Source organism: Contarinia nasturtii, unplaced genomic scaffold, assembly GCF_009176525.2.
Source record: "Contarinia nasturtii isolate CC-2019 unplaced genomic scaffold, AAFC_CNas_1.1 Cnas_scaffold_1500, whole genome shotgun sequence".
Classification (NCBI taxonomy): domain Eukaryota; kingdom Metazoa; phylum Arthropoda; class Insecta; order Diptera; family Cecidomyiidae; genus Contarinia; species Contarinia nasturtii.
Window position 1 is genome coordinate 449,046 of NW_022198836.1, and position 25,073 is coordinate 474,118.

Genomic DNA, 25,073 nt, shown 5'->3' on the forward strand with positions numbered 1-25,073 from the left:
GCGCGCACGTTTTTGTCAGGATAACTTTATCAATGTATTTGCAATATTTTCAAATTGGATTACTGCCGTACCGTATAATGTGTACGTATGTGTATGAGATCTAAATAGTCTAGATATTGTTACAAAGTTATGTGTATTGTATCAGTCAATTTTGAAACGTCAAAGTAGCAACAGTTTCAAAAAAATATTGTTCTGCTCTTTGGTTTCCTCTCTCGCGGTAAACACTTAGTAAGACAGTTCTTCGTAAACATAAATTTAGCTAAAAATTTGTTGATTTTGAAGATTTGTAACCTTTGCGTTATTAATAGTATAAAAGTGAATCAAACAGCATTGTTTTCGAGAAAAATACATTTTTCGTTGGTTTTGTTCAATAATTTTAAATTAATCAACAAAAAAGAATAGAAAGATTCGTCAGTCGATACAGATGATATAGTGGAGAATAATATAAAAAAATAACATTAAGCAATAATCATGGCTGAGAATGAAACTATTAGTAATCCCCAGTTTTTTGAAGGCGTAGAAAAACTTCTTGAGATTTGGTTTACACCAAATCCATCGAACAAAAATGCCGATCTAAGGAAAATTCCGAGGTATGTAAATTGCTTAAGACAAATATGTGAACATTTCAGAGTAAGTAAAAAAAACAGAAGAAAAAAGAATAAGAAGCAGTGCATAAACTACTAACTAGCAGTCGCACGCACAATGGGATTTTTTCATATGCAATTTCCCCTCTTTTTTATTTGACTTTTCTGCAAACAGAAGTGAGGAAATCTCATATTAGATTTATTTTTTTTTTTTTCATCTAACAAACAGTGTATTTTCAAAATAAGTTTTTTTTACAAACGAAAATAAAACAATCTTAAGACTTTCTTCTTGCAGCGGTAAAAACCGAAAGGTATTGATGACGTATGTTCGTGTCCTTGCGAGGACATTACATAATTTCTCCCCTTTTTTGTACGAAAATTTGCAGGAGAGTATAAAACAGAGAGCAACCTCTACATGTCCATTGGACTGTTGTGTCTATAACACAGATAGAATCATTTATTAATATAATGTAAATTGATTGGAACATTTCCCGAAAAAACAATTCAATATATGAAATTTGTTTGAAAATTCAATCATATTATAGATAAATCTAAAACTTATAGTGGTCAGAATAAAAAAACTTATATCTCTTGATGATTGCACTCTCTTTGGAATTTAATTATTAGCATAAATCATTATTTATTTTTGAGGAATATACAAATTTAGAAGTTGGCAGCCGGCTTTGATAAGAGAAGCTCTAAAATATCTGTTTTCAATCAATTCCAGATCCATGTGGGATGCTCTATTGAAATCAGTTAGATGTGAAATAATAAGTTTCAAACGAAATGACCAAATCGATGCGTACGTTTTGAGGTGAGTGTCTTTAATCTCTAATATTTAAACTCACATATTTTATGAATATTTCTAGAACAATATAATTGGAATATTCATGTAAAAGTTTTAATGTATATTCATGTATTTTTTTATATAATATACTTTGACTCACGCGATTTTCTATTACCGTATAATATTTTACCTATCATATAACAATAGTATTTTTTACGTCGACATCAAATACCGCAATATCATTGGAATTAATGCAATAAATAGATGCATTTCTTTCAAAGTGCTAGTTTTTCCTTTGCTTTGGAACAAAGATTTTTGCAATAATAAATACGTAAATTAAATGTATTGAATGATAACGAAACTGCTTTGGTTTCAGTATTTAAAAAAATATAATTATCGCGCAGAATCGATTAAGTTCGATTCATCAGCACGCGCCTTGTGTGTTATCAGTAAGCACATCGCAACCGGATGATTCGGGAGGAAAGTTCGCTTATCTTTTTCTTTTCAAAAATTCACAGCTAGACAAGTATTGTATCCATTCAGAAAACTTTGTTGTTTTCCAGTGACAAAGATTAATCACTCTGTCTTACATTTTTTATGTCCGTATTAATAGGTTATACTAATCACCACTTCAAATTTGTGTACCACATTTATGCCCATGAAGATTATATTGTTGGCATTTATTTTATGACCGATTTCCGATCATAGACTGATAAGGTTATAGAAATTTAATTAAAAAAATTTAATCTATGGATTATTACTTTTTTCGAATGTCATTTGTTTTGTTTTTTTTTCATCGCAGGTGTATGAAAAATTAATTCAAGTGCAAAATAGTTTGCTTCTTATTGAATCGGTCATTGGCGGAATTCCAATAATAAAAATATTTGCTATAACAACCATAGCAACGTTCATACAATAGACACATTTTTTTAAGTCTGATGTTTTCTCAAGATACAAAATGCTATTTGATTACTTACATTATCTTTACTCCAGAGACAATTTTAAGAAAATTATACAACTGCAGAACAGAAAAAAATCGAGGACATTTCCACCTCGATTTTTCAAAGATTTCAATAATTTTAGAAAATTGACAACGGCTGAAATTGAAATTTATTTCATGTTATTTTTATCGGTGATTATATATTTAAATAGTTGAATATTTTGGTTTAACGTTTATAGCGAAAGCAGCATGTTTGTTTCGAGGCGTCGTTGGATTTTAAAAACTTGCGGCTCAACAACACCATTGGAATGCATTGAACCGCTCTTGCAAATGGCTGAGACACTTGCCGGCTACATCAATGTTGATTATTTATTTTATTCGCGAAAAAATTTCAAGCGTCCCGATTTGCAAGTAACTCCTCATCGTAGTTTTGAAGAAGAAGTTGCCCTCTTGGATTCATTTTTTGACAACGGACATGCATACTGTTTGGGTTCGCTTAACCGTGATTGCTGGTATTTATACACGTACAACCGCGAGGGAGGAATCGCGGCACAGCAACAATATGATAACAATATTGGGAACGTGCTATCAATTGAACCTGATCAAACTATTGAAATTCTAATGACCGATCTTGATCCAGATGTTATGGCATTATTTACAAAGGAAGAGTGCAAAAATGCTTCTGAAGCCACACAAGTAAGCACTTTTCATAACCATTGCCTCGATCAGTCAATGATATACTCTTAATAAAAATTCCAGAGATCTGGTATTGAGAAACTAATTCCGGATATGATAATTGACGATTATCAATTTGAGCCGTGTGGTTATTCCATGAACGGTATTTCGAAACACGAGGTAATTGCATACATATCAATTGAATTTGCTTATGAAAGTAAAACAAAGATAGTTTTAAAACAATATTCGAAAAAATTGCTTAAAAGTAACTAATTTTAATGCTTGTTAGTTGACTGGAAATGAAGAATATAAAGAAGTAAGTCCCGTTGCATGGAAAATGTTAGAAATATTGTTATTGTTCAGTATATGTTTAGTTTGATTTATTGCATGGGATATTTTTTCATTTTTGGATTTCACAATTTTAATTATAAATTTCTGATATGATTAATGTGACATTATTAATTATTATTATTCTTTCAGGGTCAGTACATGACAATACATATAACACCGGAAACCGAATTTTCATACGTCAGCTTCGAAAGCAATATTGCATCATCAAATTATGGAGATTTGATTTCCCGTGTTATTAAGTTGTTTCAACCATCGAAGTTTCTTGTCACCATCTTTGTGAGTAAGGTGAGTTAAGAATGTAACATGAGTGATTGGTTTTGTACTAATAATTTTTATCACTTTTCTTCATCAGACATCGAAATCAATTGATGCAGGACATGAATTAGACTATAAAACAGCGATTGGTGAGTGGAAACGACGCGATATACAATATTGCAGGTTTCCAGGCTACGATTTGACTTATGCCCACTATTCCAAATTTCCAAGCTGAGGGTTACTGATAATCTCATTTATCTATCACTATCCGTTTGTAATAACAAAAAATTTGAGTTTTTCGCACATCAATCAAAAACTTCTTGTTTCAAAAGCTGAACAGTTCCGAAAGTTACTGGTTGAAAGTGCATCACATGAATATGTTGATATTATTATTAACATTTTGATAAATCTACTCTATTGCATACAGTTTCTTCATTTCTATATCAATGAATACTCGCCACTGATACTTTTTTCTTGGTGGCGCAACAAAATTTCATGAATGCAATTTTATGCAAATTTCAATCTATTAATATCTAAACATAAAATCATTTGCTTTTAAACACAATCTAATTCAGACACTAGACAAAGAAAACCAGAAGACAAATGGAATGAATGCTTTCTATTATAGCAATTTTATTTACGACGTAAATTTAATGACATAGTTTCTGTTTTTTTGCATTGCATCTTGTTGAGTAAGTGCAAAATATCACTTGATTGACACTTTTCAAATTCAAATGATGAATAAATATGTGATATGTTTGGCACTTTATGATTTGAAGCAAAAACTCCCATGTTCAGACCATAAACATTTACTATAAATAGACAAACCGAAGAAATCGGATTTAGGAAAAGATTATACAACAGATTATGAACGGATAGAGATTGGTAGTGAGCAGAGTTAAAAAAAACCATTTGGGCATTTTAAATATTTCAATTCAATCTTGAGAATTGCTTTTGGAATAAAACTGTGTATTCAATAATCAATTGATGATTTAAATTAATGAATAAAAAAAATAAAAAAAAAATAACTTACAACCCATAAAAAACTTATAGTATTTAAGATGTTTCCACAATGTGTTGCCAAGGGAATGAAAATTGACTCTATCAAAAAGTAATGACGAAATAATGACTTCATTTGGAGTTTAAGATTATTTCCATTGATTTTTAGAGATTTTTTTGGAAACAGATTGACAATTAACCAACACTGCATTTACCATCATATCTAGAATTTAAAATAAATTTATAATGAATACTAAATTTTATTTGCAAAAAAGTGTTTTATTTCATGATTATTATCGTAAAGATTATACATATGTTTCAAGTTTGCGATTCACGAAAACTGAAGGTAAAAAAATACTTGTTGACGTATATCTAAATAATGTCGTTAGCTTGCAACGTTCCCAATACTGAAGTCTGAACTAATTTAACAGTTTAAGGGGATAATTATTATTTCTTGTAGACTTGGAAATCATTCCATCATCCTTGAAGTGATCTCTTTGCTCCACAACTGATGAGTTGGAGATTTGCGATGTTTTAATATTGTTCTGTAAATTATTAAATTATAAGCAATTAAGTTTATATTCTAACATTAAAAAAATATTTTACTAACTTCGAAAGCGTCATAATTTACAAGCGATTCATCTGAAACGATTCCCTTACAATGAGACTGACGACGGTTAGATGAAAGTCGGTACTTTTTGAGAATTTTATTTGCTGAACGGTTAACGAGAGTCTGAAACATAAGTTTAACATTATACAATTTAAAATGAATAAAATTTCATATACTCAGAGATTAGTAATGTGTGAATGGGGATTAACCCCCCTGTGATTGTGATTTCGATCAGAAAATATGTTTATCGCACATTACTGTCATACATTTCAAATTACCGATTGCTTGTTATTTGTTGGAACCAATCGTCTTTGATGTATCGATTTTCCACTTGGCTTTATAAACGCTGATACATTTTCATCATTGTACTGATTTAGTAAATTCCGCTTTGTGTGAGAACGAACCATATAGGATGGTGCAGTGGCAACTTTTTGAACAGATGCCGTTCGATTCACTTCTCGTGATGGAATATCCAAATGACGTTTCTTAGCCAGATTTCCAGTAGTCATGCCCAAACTTGTGACAATGTAAAATAAAAACGAATTCTGTTAATTTGATTGTTTTTTTTTTTTCAATTATTGAATAATTAGATAAAAGTCTTACTTGGTTGTGGAAGCCATTCGTTTTAATGTAACTTGACCACGCAACGGAGTTTTTGGCGTCATACCAACTTTAGCAGGTGTTGCAACCGCTTTTCTTGCACTTTTTTGCAACTCTTTGGAGTCTCTGTAAGTCTCCCAATCCTGTTCCATCAATTGAATAACACAAGATCCATTTATCAAAAAGTCGCGATTATTTTGACGTCGGTATTCCTCCGCAAGGGCTTTGATACGTTTTTCAATTTTCGGAATCTCAATATCAGTTTGCTTGCGTTCTTTCTCCTCTTTTAGTAGTTGTCCACCTCTGTTATTATAGCGATTTGGCTCATTTTGCTTGGCCTCCAACGCCTTCTTTTTTTCCCACCACTGATTTCGTGCGATGAACAATTCAAATATATTCCTGGCATGAACATAAGAACCGAATTAGTATGAAAAATATTAAGGCTTTTTATCATTATGAGCAGTATGAGTAGTTTCTCTTACTTGTTTTCGTTATAGAATTTTATACATTCTTCTAGTTCCATTTGATGCAGCATTAGCAAATCTTCTGTATATGTGTCACTACGTAGAAACTCGAAATTTTCGCGCTCTTCTTGTGATTTATATATCTTGTCCCATTGCTCAATTAATTTTGAGCGTAATTTTTCGATGAAAAATTTAATGTTTTCCTGTCTGGCAGCCTTACATTCTTTAAGTTCGCGATTTAAATCAGAAACTGAAGAAATTTTTGACTGTTCAGCAATGTTACGGAATTTTGATCGTATAGAGAATGGTGCCTCAAGGCATTCCCAAAGAATTTCCAACTTTTGTAGTAATTCTTCACATTCACGCATAACTTCTGTTTGTTTCTTCTGATAATCGTCACGTTTAGTTTTCAAATAGTTTATGTTTTCCATGGTGGGTCTAAGAATATAATAATCAAACCAAATTTAATGAATACTACATTGAACAATATGTATGTGTACTTACATCGGTTGAAATAGATCACTGATATCTGTACCTAATTCATTACAAAGTGTATGAATTTCATTCTGAAGACATTCAATTTCATTGAGACGACGTGTCTTTTCACTTTTCAATTCAATCAGATAATTTTCAACTTCGTGAATTTCTGAATCACTGGCCAATGGATCAACTGATAGCTCACGAATATTTTCATTGAGTTCGAGACACAATTGATGTTGTGTTTTCATAAAATTTTCAATCTTATTCATTTTCTCATGATATTTTTCACGCATTTCATTCAAATCCATATCAAGTTTGTCCCGATAGACCATCAATGGCATCTTATCACTACGATCCAAATTGAATTCAAAATCAATATTTAGCTTGCGTTTAAGCTCCAATGCCTCTATGTGTAATTCTATATTTGAAAAAAACATGGTGCTGAAAATATTACTCCATTATTTTGATTGTATTATCATATTTACCCTCAATTTCCTTCGATACTTCGTTTTGTTTATTTTCCAATTCAGTGAATACGTCCTTATAAAAAAGTTTCAAATTTTCACTCATGCTTTCCAAATAGAAGAGGCTACGTTTTTTATCAAAAACATTGTCCAGTTTTGGAATTAATTCAGTGAGAAATTCATGCGTTGTTGCATTCATTTCCTCACGTGTGCGTGATCTAAAATGAAAATATAATTGGAAAAATTGAATATTTATTTTCTTTAGCAAGAAAACTAATGATTTATTGATTTTCTTTCAGTTAAAATAATCTTTCTTACATAGTTTCGATGTCCATTTTAATTTTTGTAGAGTTTGCTCTGAAAACAATAGTCGAAAATATAATAATTATTGTCAGAAAGAAAAGGCACAAATTAATCGATTAAAAATCTTAAAAAATGTTGAATTGTTTGCTGAAAAATTTCCTTTACCAGCAATAGTCAATGTTTGCTTCCGATTGAATTCGGTCGTTTTCAAGCGGTACAGAATTCAAATGACTGTTTGAGAATAGCGTCATACCAGTTTGACAAGCGGTAAAATGTCAACAAAAAGTGAACCGCAAATGTCCAATTCGCTGTGACCGTTATTTTGAGATCTTAAAGTGATTTCATTCTGATTTCTTCTATTTTATTTATTTATTATTTTTTTTTAGTAAAATTATTAAATTTGTTATTATTATTTCAAATTAATATATAAATTTCGTATTTGTTTTTATTGTACCGAATAACGATTTTATTTTTTTATATTGGTAGTAGTACCAATTTGCTGCACTGGATTGAATAGGCTGTTTTTTTGAAAATTAAAAAATATTCTTTGATTCTTATTTTTCATTTTCAAGTATTTCGTTTTTTGTTTTGTTTCGTTTTTATATATATATATATATATATATATATATATATATATATATATATATATATATATTTATAATTTTCATATTTAACAATTAAAAGAAATCCCATAATTTATTCCGTATATTCACAACGTCATTCAAGTTCAAATAAATCCTCAAATTTTTTATGTTGGTACTGCTCAAAGTGAAATTAAACCGATTTCGGGTAACGTTGTAACAGTTTATATGTTATTGTTTCAGGACTATTGTATTGTTTATTTTAATGTGTGGTAGCGTTTCGTGCAAAAATGTCTAGTAAAGAAGCGGAATTTATTTCTCAATGGAATGATTTGTTGGAATTCAAAATTGATGAAAACAGTTTGCGTCGACCAACCTTTCAGTTCTTTTATGGTGCACTCGAATGTCTGTTGCGAAAATTAAATTTTAACATTGAATCAGCAAAAAATGAAGCAGTGAATAACATAGATGCAGAACGATTGTATTTTGTCCGATTTTGTGCTTTTGTGCAACGCTTATATAACGCCGATCAATCATTCAATTTTTTCTACTTAGATTTGATTAATCCAAGTAAGAAATTATTTTAATTATTTATTCCATTTTCATACATAATGTAGAATAACATCGTTTTTCTTTAAATATCTGCACAGCATCAAAGAAGAGTTGTCATGTATTGAAAATGCTTTTCAACTATTTAAAGTATTACGAAATGGTGAAACAAACAGTATGCAAGAACGCGAATGATGCCCTTCAAATGTATGATGAAGCATTGGCCAATAATCAATCACTTCAAATAAAAAATGAAACTGCGAAAACACGTGCTGCGAATGTAAGTTATATTATATAGTTAGTTGATATAAATTGCTCAATGTTTATTGTTTACAATCTAATCAATTACTCCTTTTTTTTCAAAGATGGAACGTCAATTGTGTGAATATGAAAAAAAACTGCCTCTGATTCAGGAACGTGTAAATAATTGTTTAGCCGATGTGCAATCATTGGATAAAGAAATTGCGCAAAAAAACACCGACATAAAAAATTTTGATTCTACTATTATCAAAGTAGAAATTCAACAAACTGAATTAAGTGAATCACTTGTAAGCGAAGAGGAATACAAAAAACGAATTGACTTGATAAATACTTTGAAACAACAATTGAACGACTTGCGAGAAGTTGCTGAACATGTAAGAACATCGAATGTTGGATCAAGCCAACGAATTAATGAACTTTCGCAAACATTGGAAACTGTGAATAAAGCATTGGAACAACAAAAACTTGCACACTATGATGAACTTATGTAAGTGCTCATCAACTGCAGTTATATACTTTGATATCGCCTTTAATAACCTATTCATATTTGCTTTTTTAAGCTTGATCGATTCAAATCTTGATTTAACGGATAAGGCAATTAAGCGAGAAGAACAACAAATAATGGAACTGAAAACCAAATTGAAGGCTCTGATTGAAAATAAAGATAACATTTTATCTAAAATCAAACAAATAGAAGCATATGTGGACAAAGTTCAAACAAATTCTGACGAGCTAACTGAAGAGCTCATTAGGTATTTATACTTTCAGTATTTCTTTAGGTCTAAACGTTTAAAAAAAATCGTTTTAAATGGAATTTATAGAACAATATCGTATAATGATAAAAATATTGAGGCGGCCAACAGCGAACTGACTGAAGTAAAATTTCGAATTGAAGAATTACAACATCAACAACATTTCATTCTTACTTCGATTGTAACGATTTTGCGAACATTGACATCACCATCTAATTATTTGGGAAAAAGCATATAAAATTCATTAATATTATCATAAATATGTTCATTTTCCATATAAATAAAGAAAGCACTTAAAATTACTAGATATCTAATCTATAAAAAATAATGTTGTTTGAATAGTCTTTTAATACTACTAGTATTGTCCGAGTTAAATGTCATATGTCAAAACAATATCCAGCCTTATATCAACCAAACGTTCAAGCGACTATGAACAACATTTAATACAAAGTACAGCTTAAAAGAAATAAGTTTAAATAAAAATTAATTATAAATATACCGATATATATATATATAAAAAAAAACCAAAAGATGTCTGACTTTGAAATTCCAATTGGTTCGTTGGAGGAACAAGCATTGAAACGAAAAGAACGACTCAAGAATTTAAAGCGTAAGATCCAAACGAAAGAAACCGAACCGAAACAATCCACTGATACGGAAAAGATTGTTTTGCCGCCACCGACAAAATTGACAAAAAATATTCCGATTGAAGATGCCTCCGAAAACAACCAAATACAACCAAAAAATGACGATGTTATAAACATGATAACAAATGAAATAGAAACGTTGAAAACGCCAATAGTGATTGATGAAATAGATATTGCTAATTTGGCACCAAGAAAACCTGATTGGGACTTAAAAAGAGACGTGGCAAAAAAATTGGAGATATTAGAACGCAGAACACAAAGGGCCATTAGCGAATTAATTCGCGACCGTTTGCGGTCGAATCAAGGCGATTTGGATTTAAATGCAATTAATACCATTGGATACAGCATACAATCCAAAAAGGAGCTTTAACTGGAGCCATTTCTTAAATCACCCCTTGAACATTTATTTAATAAGTTGGGCTTAATTTAAAAAATTCAATTGTTAAGCAAATAAATAATAATTACGAAATAAATAAAATAAAAATATTGAGACTTTTGTCAATTGAGGTTATGTAGTTTATTCTAAATGAAAACAATTGACATTTATGCATGAGCATAAAAAAGCGTCGATGAAAACAATTTGACAGTTCAAATTCACTACATTTTTACACTTTTCGTACTTCTTTAAAAAAAATAATAATCATAAATTAAAGGACCAGTAGTATTCATAAAAATGGCAGACACGGATGAAGATAATCTTGTTGACTGTTCGTTGCATAAATGCATTTTCGAGGATGACTATCGGAAACTGAGTCTATTAATTCGTACACATAATGTTGCCCAAAAGGATAAACATGGTGAACATCTAATTAAATTTTACTAAATTGTTTTATAAAAAACCTCATAAAAACCATAAATTTTAAAATTATTTACATTTGACTGTCTATTCTAATACTGAAGAAAGTGGTTTTCCAATGTTCTATATGACAAATGCATGAATAATTTGATTGGTGTCAATATTACTGTTTTAAAATCCAAATTGAATTAATAACATTATTTCTATGTTTTTTTATCTCTCTTCAAATAAATGAAATACCGTACTTAGGAAATACCGCACTTCATTTATCTGTTATGCTTGGTCGCAAAGGTATACTATACATATACATAATGCAAACATACATTGAAACAATCTCTATGCAAACATACATTTTGTAACAATAGACAAACAAATCGATTCAGAAATTTAATTTTCCACGATCGCGATTATCAAAATAAAGAAATTTCTTTGCGTTTTGATAGTTCTTTTGTTGTTGAAATGAGATAGTTGCCCAAAGTTAAAATAAAAAAAATTATGACGCCTTCTCTAAAAATTGCTTCATTGTATGAAAATCAACACAAATGGAAAAAATAATCAATACGTTCGATTTGCAGTGTGTACACATCTATTATTGGCACATGGAGCTCCTGTAAAAGTAAAAAATCTGAATGGATGGTCCCCTTTAGCGGAAGCAATCTCCTACGGAGATAGACAGACAAGTAAACTAAATCATGAAGATTATTATTTTTTGACGGACTATTTGGTAAATGATGAATGTATTATCATATGTTTCAGTTTGTTCTCTGTTAAAAAAATTGAAACAACAAGCCAAAGAGCAAATTGAAGAAAGAAGACCAAACTTAGTGAAGGCTTTGAAGCAAATGGGAGATTTTTATATGGAATTGAAATGGGACTTTCAATCTTGGGTACCGCTCGTGTCACGCATTCTGCCATCAGATATATGTAAAATTCATAAATGTGGATCATCAATTCGACTTGATACGACGTTGGTTGATTTCTCTGATATGCGATGGGAACGCGGTGACATATCATTTATTTTTCGGGGTGACAACAATCCACGTGAATCTCTTACCGTTCTAGATAATGAATTTCAATGCTACCAACGAGTTCGTTACGAAGGTAAAATACACTTCTTAAAAATAATCTTAGGTAATCTTAAAAATAAAATATAGCTAATATTCGATTTTTTCGCGTCTTTTCGATAAATGGTTACGTGTGGATATTCGGCAATATTGAAGAGACTGACACTGAAATCGAGGATGAAGTTGATATCCTCATGTCCAGCGACATTCTGGCCGCTCAAATGTCAACAAAAAGTATAAATTTTGTTAGAGCTCAAAGCGGTTGGATTTTCCGAGAAGATAAAAAGGAATTGGTTGCTGGTCAATACAATTGCGATTTATATTCGATCAATGGACTGGTTTTGGAGTCACGAAAACGACGTGAGCATCTATCGCGAGATGATTTACAAAAAAACAAAGCCATTATGGAATCGTTGAAAGGCGGCAACCACGCGCCAAGCCTAGATCAAAATGGAGAAGTATTTTTTGCTTTTTCATTTTTTTTGTTACCAGTACACGACAACTTGAAATTTCAATAATTCCATAACCAATACTTTCATTAGATTTTGCGTCGTGAATCGCTTACTCCTCCAGCTGAGAGTAATATCACTTGGGAAGACTATATAAATGCAGAACCCGGAGAATATCCTTGCCTTGGACGGCAATTAGTTTATAAGGAATCAAGTAAGACATTTCGAGCAACAGTAGCAATGGTAATAAATTCATTTTTATCTGATATAAAAATCATCAAATATATACAATAAAAATAAATCTATTCCCTATCTAGAGCAAAGAATTTCCACTGACTGTGGAAATGTTGCTTAATGTTTTAGAAGTTATTGCGCCATTTAAACATTTCACAAAACTTCGTGAATTCGTGACATTGAAATTACCAAATGGTTTCCCCGTCAAAATTGATATCCCCATTTTACCAACAGTTTCAGCGAAAATAACTTTTTCACAGTTTGAGTTCCGAAACAACATATCGCCAGAATTGTTTGAAATTCCGAAAAATTACACAGAAGACAGTATGCGGTAAGTTTCATTATTTCAATAGGTCAATAAATTTTTAATTCTAAAATATTGCTTGTTGGTTTTCTTCTTCAATAGGTTTCCTGACTTATGACGTATTGAAATTATTTATATTTTAAACACCGAACATTTGTTGTTCGGCAATAGTTTAATCACCGTACAATTTCCATTTATCTAAGATCTAAGACATAAATATCTCCATAAATATGAAGCGAATGGTGTGTGATTTAAAAACTATTAAAGTTATATTTAAATTTCCATTCCTTCGCGAGCAGTAAAACGACATTCTTCATTTGGTTAACGAGTTTATTTGGTGTGCTTATTCATTGTGCACACTTCTGTTAGTATTCATTTTCAATAGCTTGGCTTCATTTATGTTTGTATGCTATGAACGGAAAGAAGAATTTCAATTCTTAGAGAACGATTTTATCTGTAAAAAAAAAAACAATAAACAACAATAAACAATATATAGAATATTATTTGTTTTATTTGAAGTTGAATTTTCGTTCAAATTCATATTTCAACTTTTTCACTTTATTTGTCTTTAAAACGCTTTTGAAGCTATGAAGAAATGCAAATAGTTTTCATGAAAACGTATGACCTAAAAAATTATCATTCCTATCACGCATTCAAATCTTTTCTTTTACTGTTTAAGAAAATACATTACAATTCTCACACAGAGACGTCTTTGTTTGCAAAGTTCGTAACTGAATTCATGTATGAGATATTGATGCTAAAAATTAACGAAAGAGGGGGGGGAGAAACAAATAATAAAGTTCAAACATTCGCGTTATTCACACCATTCTCTATACCTGCAAAGTAAACTATACACATATACATATACTATTTTTGTCAGTTTCTTTCTTCTCTACTTCTTCTGTATCAATCTTCAATGACGAAAACATCAGTCTTCTTGAAATAATTGCAAAAAAAAGACGTGTTCGTCATTATTTTTAGCATTTTCGTTGGTTACTTATTTTTTTTCATTAGGTTTTTTTTCGAAAAAAAAACAACAACAATAAAAATGTAAGTTTTTCTTGGTTGTAAAAGAAATCTTCATATTATATAAATAGTGAATAATCGTATATGGTATGAATTTTTTAAGTAGCCATGTTCATGATAAAACTTAATTGAATCTTATAAGGTGGTCAATGAGTGAAACAATTTTCGAATACGCCTTCGCAATTCAAAAAACATCTCTCTTACGAATTATATCTTTTAAGCAAAATAAATAATTGGTTTAAAAATCAAAAGAAATAAAACGTAACCAACAAATGAATCATTGCAGCAAAAAATAGATCTTATTTTGTTCCGAATAATACTGCAACATAAAGTTTTATTTCACATAGTTTATTTGTTGCAACAGTCCATGATAGTTATACTAACTAAATGAAGTGTTGTATTAAGTAAAGCACTTTTCACTTAATGTTTCTTTTTTTTTCATTTAAGAAACATTTTCGTATTTTTAATCTATCGCTAAACAAGATGAAGCAGGTGAAAGCACTTCTCGCTTATATGACCATATTTTTGATCATTATAAGTTTTGTCAACGCAGAAGTCAGTAAATCTAAATCAAAGGGGAAAAAATTCGATCGAACGATTAAAGTAAATGGAAAAGACTTAACAAGAAAAAGTATAGTATTTGACAAAGAAACACCTGATGTTTTTTACTGCATCCCAAATAAACCGACAGAAGAAGATAAAATTATCGTAAGGTATGACTCAATGAATCTTTTAATTTGTGAAAAACTATTTGCGAAATGTATCCATATAAATTTACAATTTTCTTTCGATTTTTTTCAGATCACGGCCGATTCATAAAGTAAGCTTTATAACCATTATTTAACCAGTTTAACCATTACTAACCAGTTTTTATTGCTATCCTTATTTAAGCTTTGCGAGTTCGAAGGAAATATTCCAGAAAAATATGAGCCGGACTGCTATAAAGATGTGGATGAATCAGATTATGCATGCAAAGAGAAATACAGAATATTTGTGAGTATCAATATACATCTATAAGGAATATTTGAAAATGAAATAAAATACAAGAAAATACAGTGCTACCTCGATTAAAATTGACCGTTCCTCAATTATCCGTCATCTTAGTTATTTATCAGTCTCAAAAACACGAGATTTAATGTGTATCGCACAAAGTCAAAGGAAAATCATTTGAACTATTAAAATGCACGATATTTTTAAGATAAACACTTACAATCTGATGCAAATACCAATAATATTGCATTTGATTGGGGAAAACATCTTAGTTTTGGTCGCGTGCTCAACGGAAAATCGAGGTCGTACTGTAGTATTACAATACAGGAAGTATCACAGATATGTTAGTGGTATTTTTTTTTATTTCTTCAGATCGATTATTATTATTTTATTAATTACAGAAAAGATACGTCAAAGAGGATACGTCAAATAACACAGATGTTTCCATTCCATCACGCTGACATTTTGTCTATTAAAATGCAATCACACGAACAACACACTAAACAATATGCATAATAGTACTGAATCACAAATTTAAAAAAAATCGTCTTCAACTTCCAATTTGGCTCAATAACTTTATATTATAATTAAATTTTTTACTAAAAATAAAAATAAAAATTTCCTAACATGTGTATGTTTGCCACACTTCAGACACACAGACCTACTTTGACCAACTCCATTATTTAACTCAATCAACTTTGAAAATAACTTTTGACACAACTCACCGTTGCACATACTTCATTAAAAAAGATATCTCAATTAAAAAAAAAAAAACATCTATTTGATGGCTCTATGGATGAATGTTTGATCTTATTGCGCCCATATTTATTTTTATCATTATTGTTTTCTAGATGCGACGCTTCCCTCCAGGTTCTGAGAAGCCATATAATGGAACCAAACTCCTGAAATTTATGCTGATGGACGACAATATTAAACAGACCAAGAAAACTGACAAAATTACACACAACTAACTTAAAATTGAAGTAAAAAATATAATGAAACAAAACGAGAAAACAACAACACAAGACTAACACCGACAATTGACGCTGACCTATTCTGTCCTTAACACATTCTTATAATGAAACTTCTCTAATGGAGTTGTTTTCAGTACATTGAGTTCTTTAATCTCACCCACATAAATGATGTTCTATAAACTGTAGAATTCCATTCATGTGTCGAATTTTCTCTCGTCTAACACAGCATTTTTCTTATCGCTAATTTATTTTTATGGCATGAAAAACCAATATAATTTAGACTGAATAAAATGGTTTTATTTCAATTTTCTAATTACAATTCATGTAAAACATCTAACTTTGTTGAGTTCATATCAATCTGTGTATTTTTAATTTTAATCGAATTGATACGAATCATGGATTGAGCGCTTCGATGAAATTTAATTCTCATGTATTGCTTTCTCTTCTTTTTTTTGAACGTTGTTCGTGTATGCGCAATTGTTTTTTCAATTACAGTTGCTTGAACTTCCACAAGATTTGATTGTATCAATGGTCGTCCTGTCAAAGTAAAACTATCACCACCAGCAAGTAAAACCTGCAATAGAACACCAATATGAATAAAACACCTGCCAATGCCTACACAGCAAAGAAATATTTGCCTTGTCCAATCGTATTTTATCGCCAATTGTGGGCGGCCAATACCCCTCAATAACAACAATGTCGCCGTCGGTTACTTTGTATTGTTTTCCACAAAGATGTACAACAGCAAATAGACGTCCATCAGTTTGTTGATTAAGAAGATTATTTACGTTTTCAATGATAGACTGACATGTTTTTTTCTCAACAATCGGACTTTTCAGAAACTCTATCTTGTTGGCGCTTTGAAAAAGATAGTTTTTTTGCACAAACGATAAATCTGTATTTAAGAAGAATAGGTTATGTTTGTATTCAACTTAAATTCTTACTTGATTTTTTTCTACTTACTCTGTGATAGACTGGGTAAGCTTGATGATACGAAGTGCCTCCCTACATTGAATAGGCGTTGCACAAACATTTCTAGATAATTTTAAAAAAATGTTTCAATAAAAAAAAATTCTTTTTTTAATTTTTGGCAACTGTATGCATGCACATCTGGGAAACTTACTGTCTGTTTTTAACTTGTTAACTGTTGACAGTTCGAATGTCAAAAAATATTGAAAAATGAATTGTATAAAAGAAAATATAGACAAACCGGCGCTTCATTTGAATTTTTATTTAACATTCTTGAATTTCTCTTCGATTTTTTTGAATATATATATATTTATTTTGATGTTATATATTTTAAATTAAGTATTTATTTTAATTGATTGACATTATTTCGAATTATGAAAGACATGAAGTTATAGCCAAGTATGACATTTGAAGCGTTGAATAACGACAGCACAAAATGGCGTCTGAGACTTTCGTAATATTCAACAATAATCGAAATAAGAAATATCCGGTCGACTAACTATTTCACTGTGTAATTTATTGTGTCACATCTAACACACAAAGTAAAACTTGCAATCGTATAAATTCGATTTTTCGTGAGCTCATCTACCGTCTTTAATTCCACATTTACTGTATTAAAAAGTTTTTTGCATATTGTCCAATTCTTTCCATGTAATTTAGACAAAATTCTTCATAAAATATAATATTTATCATCAGGTAATTATCTAAGGTTGCAAAAATATATTTTGTTTGGGTGAATAGCTAATATAGCAAAAGCGGAACGAAAATGTAAAAAAATGTAGGGTGGATACAATTTGCAAGTATTTCAGTCCAAATTTCAATAAAATATAGATTTCATTTGTTTCAGTTTTTTTTTCTGAATTCGTGAATCATATTTTAGAAAATTGTATGTCTGCCTTTTTCTTCGCCATTTCGTATGAATTTTCCTGAGTGTACGTGTATGTGTCCATATGTGTGATTCATAATATGATAGTGTATTTTTGTATGCCATAAAAAGCTGCTTTCGTATGTGGAGCCTGCTATTGTTTTAATATTTAATGCAGCATATATGTGAATAGAATATACTGCGTGAACATTATTTTTCCTAATGATATGAATGTGTATAAAAAAACTTTTTTCTAAGACTTTCGCTGTTGAGGTAGAGTAACGCAAGTTATAAACTATATTACTGTCCAAAGGCAGCACTTTGCATTCATAGTATATAAAATATTTTCTAAAGTTCTACACATATATAAAGCTGTGAATAACCACTGAGTGGAAAACAAAAAAATAAAATGATGCACAATAATATATGTAAATGTATACGTATATATCTTTAGACATTATGTGGGCATTCGAAAAGTCTATGTTTCGATCAACTATATACAATCACATTGCAATATACAAATTGCAATTTCATGAAATATTTTTTTGCATTGATACGACGACAGAGAAATTAGAATAAAAAATTGGTGTATTCTTGTGCTTATTCAAGTTTGCTAAGAAGAGGTAACTCGGTGTTGATAATAAAAAAATCGAAAGTAGAAGTGGTGATGAGAAAAAAAAACGAGTATTTATAAAAAAAATGTGTCGAGAGTGTAGTTCGGATATAAAAAATTGAAAAATGTATTTTTTTTGCCATATCATATACTCCTGGGAAAATTTCCAATTTGAACTATGTGTAAATGTGTTTTACCAATATTATAGAATGTATGAAGCAAACATTGTGCAATCAAATTCTATAAATTGCAATAGAATGGATATATACCTCTTATAATTTAATGTAACTTCGTTACAATTTTTTACAAAGTGATTGTTTAATGTATGAACACAAATAGACAGATAGAAGGATTCAATAAAATTTACATTAAATTCACCAGTGCAGTTGTGTTGCAATTTGTTTGTATGTATTCGAAGCATTATGCCTTCTTACAAGAGTTTCATTTTTTACATCCAATAATAGCGCTCCGAAGTTTATGGATTTTCTGTCAATATTTCAAATGATGCCATTTATGGTTATTGCTTTAACGTAAATATTTTGAGTTTTCATATTTTGGCTTTTGCATTTAAATTATCAATAGTACAAAAATTTCAACACCTACACATGAACTATGATGTTGCATTCATATTTGTATCTTTTCTTTATACTATTTAAATTACTTTTCATATAAAAAAACAGATACTATAAAAATAAATGTTCGTTTAATTGCATAGAAAATTGTAGCAACATGCACAAAGAAAAGAGAACGAAAATATAAACCTGTGAAAAAATTCCATTGATGTCTTTTCTACGTTTTCTTACGTATTGACGTATGTGCTTGATTCGTTTGTGTGTATGTGTAGGAAAGTATAATTTTTCGATTTAAACTGGTTTGTGTATAAATGTGTCGGTGCTTGTTATAATGTGAACGCACCGTTTGTATATTTGTGTGCGAAAAAACAAAGCAATCAAAATGAACACGTAATTTTGCTACATTAAACAGAAAATTTATTGAAAAACTATTCTAACAGAACTTTTCGTGAATGGTTTTCAAAATAATGTTCAAATTTTAATTACAAAGATATTCGTACGTAAACGTTCCGTGCTTGAGATTTTCTTTAAACGAATTTACACACAAATATAATTCATTCCATATTTTTTTATTTAAGATTTCACTTGATGAAGCATAAAGTTGTTGACCCTTTGAAATTGTATTGTATCTGTAAAGTCAATTATCACCAATTCATTATTTTAATTTAATAATATGTATTATTTGTAATGGTATTTATTTATTTTTGGACATTTTGTATATTATGCTTGATCCAAAATAAATATTAAGTTTATACAGGCTATTAATCAGTGGTATTTCTTTTAAATACATACACATCAAATTGATAAATTTTTAAGAGTTTAAACTTTTAATCCATTTTCGGCGAAATTAAAGGGAATATTTTTCTTTTCCTTTTTTCTACAGCTAATAAAACATAGAACGTTTTGTTTATTTTATTCAAACTAACTTTAAAAGTGAAATTTAATTTGATTCCACGTAAACTAAATTTTATACCCATTTGTTTGAAAATAATATCATTTTTTCTCATCTTTTTCTTCTAGAATCAAATTCTGGCTATACGCAAGTCGTCTTTATTGATCTTTTACTTTTAACGAAGCGAAGTTCCGAAAATTCTTTCGATAATTTGGCTATCTGCATTCGTATGCTGATTATTTGACTATTTTCTAAAAAAAATATTCAGTATATCTGCATATAGACCGTATAAATTGAACGAAGTTGCAGCACTACCGACAATCGAAGTAAACCACACCCGAAACCGAAGCATCACGGTTTCTATTGTATTTTATTCACTTGCAATAAACAACTTAATCTCGTTCCGTTGTCTTAACGTTTTTTGCGATCAAAAATGAGCGTTTTAAACAATAGCAATGATGATGTGGTGGAATGTCCCCTTTGTATGGAACCCTTGGAAGTGGACGATCTTAACTTCTATCCATGTACATGTGGGTATCAAATCTGTCGCTTTTGTTGGCATAGAATTCGAACTGATGAAAACGAATTATGTCCTGCATGTCGCAAAGCCTATCCCGAAAATCCGGCTGATTTTAAGCCTCTATCTCAAGAGCAGGTAAAATGAATCGAAAATGTGTTTGTAATTAAATATTTTAATCTACGATTTGATAATATATTTAGATTTCGGCATTGAAAGCAGAGAAGCGACAACGGGATCAACAACGAAAGCAGAAAATCTCGGAAAATCGTAAGCATTTGGCGAATGTAAGAGTGGTTCAAAAGAATTTAGTGTTTGTTGTTGGCTTACCACCGAGACTGGCAGATGCTGAAGTGAGTTTTTGTAAAGTATATTATCAAGATAAATTTCTAATATTTATTTATATTATTTCATTTAGATTCTTAAAAAACACGAATACTTTGGGAAATATGGCAAAATTCATAAAGTTGTAATCAATCCTAGTACAACTTATGCGGGTGTACAGGGTCCATCTGCATCAGCATACGTTACATACTGTTCGAATAATGATGCTTTGCGAGCAATTCAAAGTGTCAATAATATCATGATCGATGGAAGACTTATTAAAACTAGCTTGGGGACAACGAAATATTGTAGTCACTTCATGAAAAATCAACAATGTCCAAAACCGGACTGCATGTATCTACATGAATTGGGTGATCTTGAAGCTAGTTTCACTAAGGAAGAAATGCATCAAGGCAAACATCAGGAATATGAAAAACGATTGCATGATGCACTCATAGCTCAAACAGCAACAACAAATAATACAACAAATGTCACCAACAACAATATTTCTCCAAGTGGAAAATTAAGTGAAAGCAATAAACAAACAACGGAAAATTTGCCTCAAAATGGGCCGGAAAAAACAAAAGAAGCATGGCCAAGTCTATCAATTTCACCAACAAATAAAGATGCCGGAAAATCTAGCAAAAGCAGCAATAATAAAGAGAATGGCGGAAAGAAAAATAAAGCTGAAAAAACAAAGAATAAAAAATCATCAACTAATTCAATTAGCAGTAGTAGTTCGAATAGCACAAATACGAACAGTACAAGCAGCATAACAAGCATGAATAGCAAGGAAAGTAACGGAACATCAACAAATGTAAAAGATGCTGGCTTCAATATAACCAAAGACAGTTCGACTGGAGAAACACCAAATCACACAATGAGTGCTGATGAAGAATTGAATTTATTATCTGAGATTGAAAATGATGCATCTTCAAATGATTTAGATGGAAAAGCCGACACACCATCACTCAGGTATTTTTCTTTTTAAATCATCACTCAAAGACAACATGAATATTTTTGTTTGTTCATTTTATTTTAGTTTATCAACTAGTGGTGATAGTGGAACCATTAGTGATAGTGTCAGTGGAAAGAGCTCACCGGCAAACTTTCCAGAACATGCAACTGAGAATAATCATTCAACGCAGCAAGATGTTGACAAACAACAAAATAAGACGAATTTAGAGAAAAATTCATATGAGAATTTTGGAACTTCAGTTAGCAGCGCAGAAATTAATACTAATTGTCACCCGTTAACATCTAGTATCAGCAGTAATGTAATTGATACAACGACGCGTTTTTCCAAATTGGGATTATTCGATGACAATAATAGTTTCTTTTCGTCTAATACGTTTCAACCATCGCCTTTCTTTAAACTGGAATCATCGCAAACTACACAGCTTCGTAATATGGAAACTAGTAATCAAACTAATTCACCACAATTGCCAGACCTACTCAGTGGCACTGAATCAGATAAAGAGCGTCAAGATCTTCATGAAAAATTAAATCTTCTAAAAGGTCTAAGTGATTATCCAAATAATTTACAAAATGGTTTCGGAGGTTTGGATGAACTTCAGAAACGTCGTAATATGATGAATGGATTTAACCTAAACTCAGGTGGTCTTAATATAAACTCAGGTAATTTAAAATGAAATTAATAACACATATAAAAAACATACAAAAAAATTACTTTTTTTTTCAGAAGATAGTACACTGGATTTCTTTAGCGGCGGAGGAAATGAACAGAATCGTTTCAATCAAATATCACAACAATCACAGAATTTGCATAATCAGCGAACACAACTACAAAATAGTTTACATCAAACAGATCCCATGAACCATCAAGTATACGCAAATAGTCTATCTAAGTTCTTTGATTTCCATAAAAATCAACAACAACAACAACAGCAGCAGCAGCAGCAACAACAACAGCCTTTTGCACCACCACAACAACAATTATTCATGTCTGATCAAATTAATATGTCCAATTTGATGGATCAATCACGTCTAATCGATGCTAGGCGACTCAACTCGCAATATTTGGATCAACAAAATTCGTCTAACAGTAAGTTATAATGTCTTAGTCCTATGATTTTTCATTCAAATTCAATATTTTTGTTATTTATAAACTTTTAATTTTTACACACTTAACATAGACTTGCAGCGTTTGGTAAATACTCAATTAGGACTAAATACATCTCAAGTTCAACAGCAGAGCTTGAATAATTTGAATTTATTTCATACGAGTAACAATCCGCAAAATAGTCGCTTGCAAAGCTTTTTCCAACAGCAGCAGCAACAACAACATCAACAACAACAACCACCATCACAGAGTAATTCAATCGACGACGAATTAGGTAATTTAAGAAATTGTATTGTAAAAGTGCAAGTAGATAATTCTAAATGGGTCGAAGTAAAGATAAAAAACGGTACATATTTGTTTGCTAATATATTAATTTTTTCATAGATTTTGATCCATTCTTCGAGACACAAAAAGGTTTGGCGGAGCTAATAGAAAATGAACAGCAGCAAACGCAATCAAATCAACAAACAAAAATGATAGATAATTCGGCTCAGCGTTGTCGATTACCTCCTCCTGGATTCTCTCATATGAACGCATTTGGATTGGGCGTACCTCGTACAAGCAAAATCTTACCCTTCATGAGTAACAGTGGTACTTAAAAATTACTATTCTATTACTCGAAAATTCCTGATCCATTCGTTCGATTCTTTTATTGATTAATTACTTTTTATCATCCCTAGGTAACAGTGGAAATACATCACAGACACAACAACAATCACACAATTGGCCACATCATACTGGTCAGCAGAACTTAAACTATGGCGTACACGATCAGATGAGTAATTTGTTGCCCAAATCAAATCATCAGGCCAATAAGGGTATGCTTAATCATTTCTTTTTCAAAGTTAGCACACAAGCATGAGTTGTGAATGAATTTGATGTTTTCAGTTAATTCTGTTAACTCTCCTGCGTACAGTTCATTTTAAGAACACAAACACGGCATGATCCATTCTGTAGTGCAAAATGTATGAAAATAATTGAAAGAAGTACAAAAGTGAAATTTTTGATGGTTCCAATGGACCCATACTGTACGTAGTAGGGTTAATTACAAATTCAGTGCGAACACATTTACTGAAATGTCGATGTTGATTGTTATTCAATGTCGATGTTATATATTAGAGCTACATTTGCATCACTTCCATGCTTTTCACTTTCATTGCATGTGATAATTTTCGTTTTGAACTTTAAACATTTAGGCTTTGGCAACACAACAGATTGGAGTTTAATGGATCCAGCTATCGTATCATTCCGCCCGTATCAGTCATTCATGTCTGGACCGCTGCAGCAATCTCAAAATGAAATGTTTATTTCACCACCCCACCTGGGGCAACAGATTCAAAAGTCGAGCGACTTTTCCAATCGAAACAATTTAATGCAATCGAACTATGGTATTATGGGCCAACAACAACCAACCAATTCACAGCAAGTGAGTAATTCAAAAAAATAAATAAAATTACTACAAAATGATTTAGCAATTACCAGAGAAAATATATCTCTGTTTGTTCTAATATATTTTACTACATCGAAAAGATATATTTTTACTACTCTCTCATACAAGTTATTTCAATTCTTTTCGTTTACGATTTTTTTCAGATAAATTTCAACCATTCAAGCTGGCTTAGTGCAGATCAAAGTCAAAACAATTTATTTATGAATCATAATATATCTAATGGCTTTTCAAATAATTATGATAAATTTACAATCCCATTACCACCTGGGTTCACACCACAGACCTTACCGAAACAAAAAACAGAATGTATCAATTAAAATGCAAATGAATTCACATCTATTAACTTAAAAAAAATGAATGATACAATATATAAAATACATTGCACACTGTTGTGTGACTATTTCGAAATACATTTAACTGAGTTCATACAATCAGAGATGGAAACGTCACACTGCAATATTTTCAGCTAAATTATTTTAACAAAAAATCAACTGAATACAAGAAATTTACAACACTTAAATCAGCTGCGAAAATTTATATGAATATATATAAATACATATATATGAATACATGCGATATCTAATAATAAAAATATGCAGACCTTTTTGTTTATTGAGTTTAGTGGATTTTCTTTATAAAATATACGTAA

At 30.6% G+C, this 25,073-nt stretch overlaps 8 protein-coding genes across 13 annotated transcripts; 6 read left to right on the forward strand and 2 right to left on the reverse strand.

Annotated features, from left to right (window-relative positions):
- Positions 1-75: 75 nt before the first annotated feature.
- LOC116346345 (S-adenosylmethionine decarboxylase proenzyme) lies at positions 76-4,572 on the forward strand. Of its 2 annotated transcripts, XM_031776335.1 has the most exons (7): positions 76-590; positions 1,312-1,398; positions 2,551-3,007; positions 3,071-3,166; positions 3,276-3,302; positions 3,467-3,622; positions 3,690-4,572. In XM_031776335.1, the coding sequence occupies exons 1-7, from the start codon at positions 472-474 to the stop codon at positions 3,825-3,827; spliced, it is 1,080 nt and encodes a 359-aa protein (XP_031632195.1). In that variant the 5' UTR covers positions 76-471; the 3' UTR covers positions 3,828-4,572. The 2 variants fall into 2 exon arrangements, with proteins under 2 accessions (XP_031632195.1, XP_031632196.1); XM_031776336.1 differs by lacking the exon at positions 3,276-3,302 and having other exon boundaries at positions 78-590.
- A 277-nt stretch (positions 4,573-4,849) lies between these two features.
- On the reverse strand, positions 4,850-15,447 carry LOC116346340 (protein regulator of cytokinesis 1-like). 2 transcript variants are annotated; one of them, XM_031776329.1, is made up of 9 exons: positions 15,386-15,447; positions 7,528-7,566; positions 7,231-7,427; positions 6,770-7,163; positions 6,284-6,703; positions 5,805-6,200; positions 5,480-5,717; positions 5,202-5,324; positions 4,850-5,136 (listed from the first exon to the last, which is right to left on the reverse strand). In XM_031776329.1, the coding sequence occupies exons 1-9, from the start codon at positions 15,430-15,432 to the stop codon at positions 5,011-5,013; spliced, it is 1,980 nt and encodes a 659-aa protein (XP_031632189.1). In that variant the 5' UTR covers positions 15,433-15,447; the 3' UTR covers positions 4,850-5,010. The 2 variants fall into 2 exon arrangements, with proteins under 2 accessions (XP_031632189.1, XP_031632190.1); XM_031776330.1 differs by lacking the exon at positions 15,386-15,447 and adding an exon at positions 7,678-7,751.
- LOC116346344 (kinetochore protein Nuf2-B) lies at positions 8,305-9,957 on the forward strand. Its single transcript, XM_031776334.1, has 5 exons — positions 8,305-8,663; positions 8,744-8,922; positions 9,008-9,390; positions 9,464-9,655; positions 9,725-9,957. Exons 1-5 carry the CDS (start codon positions 8,384-8,386, stop codon positions 9,891-9,893), a joined length of 1,203 nt encoding a protein of 400 aa, XP_031632194.1. The 5' UTR covers positions 8,305-8,383; the 3' UTR covers positions 9,894-9,957.
- Positions 10,058-10,792, forward strand: LOC116346347 (coiled-coil domain-containing protein 12). The gene has a single exon (XM_031776339.1). It carries the CDS (start codon positions 10,187-10,189, stop codon positions 10,670-10,672), a length of 486 nt encoding a protein of 161 aa, XP_031632199.1. The 5' UTR covers positions 10,058-10,186; the 3' UTR covers positions 10,673-10,792.
- Positions 10,862-13,647, forward strand: LOC116346342 (ankyrin repeat domain-containing protein 13C). Its single transcript, XM_031776333.1, has 8 exons — positions 10,862-11,099; positions 11,348-11,389; positions 11,674-11,778; positions 11,855-12,199; positions 12,319-12,620; positions 12,705-12,854; positions 12,929-13,176; positions 13,252-13,647. The coding sequence occupies exons 1-8, from the start codon at positions 10,976-10,978 to the stop codon at positions 13,265-13,267; spliced, it is 1,332 nt and encodes a 443-aa protein (XP_031632193.1). The 5' UTR covers positions 10,862-10,975; the 3' UTR covers positions 13,268-13,647.
- LOC116346348 lies at positions 14,070-16,476 on the forward strand. Of its 3 annotated transcripts, none has more exons than XM_031776340.1 (5): positions 14,070-14,199; positions 14,623-14,888; positions 14,977-14,995; positions 15,067-15,168; positions 16,017-16,476. In XM_031776340.1, exons 2-5 carry the CDS (start codon positions 14,659-14,661, stop codon positions 16,134-16,136), a joined length of 471 nt encoding a protein of 156 aa, XP_031632200.1. In that variant the 5' UTR covers positions 14,070-14,199; positions 14,623-14,658; the 3' UTR covers positions 16,137-16,476. The 3 variants fall into 3 exon arrangements, with proteins under 3 accessions (XP_031632200.1, XP_031632202.1, XP_031632201.1); XM_031776342.1 differs by lacking the exon at positions 16,017-16,476 and adding an exon at positions 15,567-15,808 and having other exon boundaries at positions 14,072-14,199; XM_031776341.1 differs by having other exon boundaries at positions 14,076-14,199; positions 14,659-14,888.
- LOC116346346 (39S ribosomal protein L21, mitochondrial) lies at positions 16,415-17,301 on the reverse strand. The gene is made up of 4 exons (XM_031776337.1): positions 17,263-17,301; positions 17,103-17,174; positions 16,778-17,034; positions 16,415-16,713 (listed from the first exon to the last, which is right to left on the reverse strand). The coding sequence occupies exons 2-4, from the start codon at positions 17,170-17,172 to the stop codon at positions 16,453-16,455; spliced, it is 588 nt and encodes a 195-aa protein (XP_031632197.1). The 5' UTR covers positions 17,173-17,174; positions 17,263-17,301; the 3' UTR covers positions 16,415-16,452.
- A 332-nt stretch (positions 17,302-17,633) lies between these two features.
- LOC116346447 (uncharacterized protein DDB_G0283357) lies at positions 17,634-25,040 on the forward strand. 2 transcript variants are annotated; one of them, XM_031776499.1, is made up of 11 exons: positions 17,634-17,804; positions 20,179-20,705; positions 20,771-20,920; positions 20,986-21,866; positions 21,934-22,529; positions 22,597-22,956; positions 23,048-23,248; positions 23,359-23,565; positions 23,655-23,792; positions 24,171-24,400; positions 24,568-25,040. In XM_031776499.1, exons 2-11 carry the CDS (start codon positions 20,484-20,486, stop codon positions 24,739-24,741), a joined length of 3,159 nt encoding a protein of 1,052 aa, XP_031632359.1. In that variant the 5' UTR covers positions 17,634-17,804; positions 20,179-20,483; the 3' UTR covers positions 24,742-25,040. The 2 variants fall into 2 exon arrangements, with proteins under 2 accessions (XP_031632359.1, XP_031632358.1); XM_031776498.1 differs by having other exon boundaries at positions 17,635-17,804; positions 22,594-22,956; positions 24,568-25,036.
- Positions 25,041-25,073: the final 33 nt, after the last annotated feature.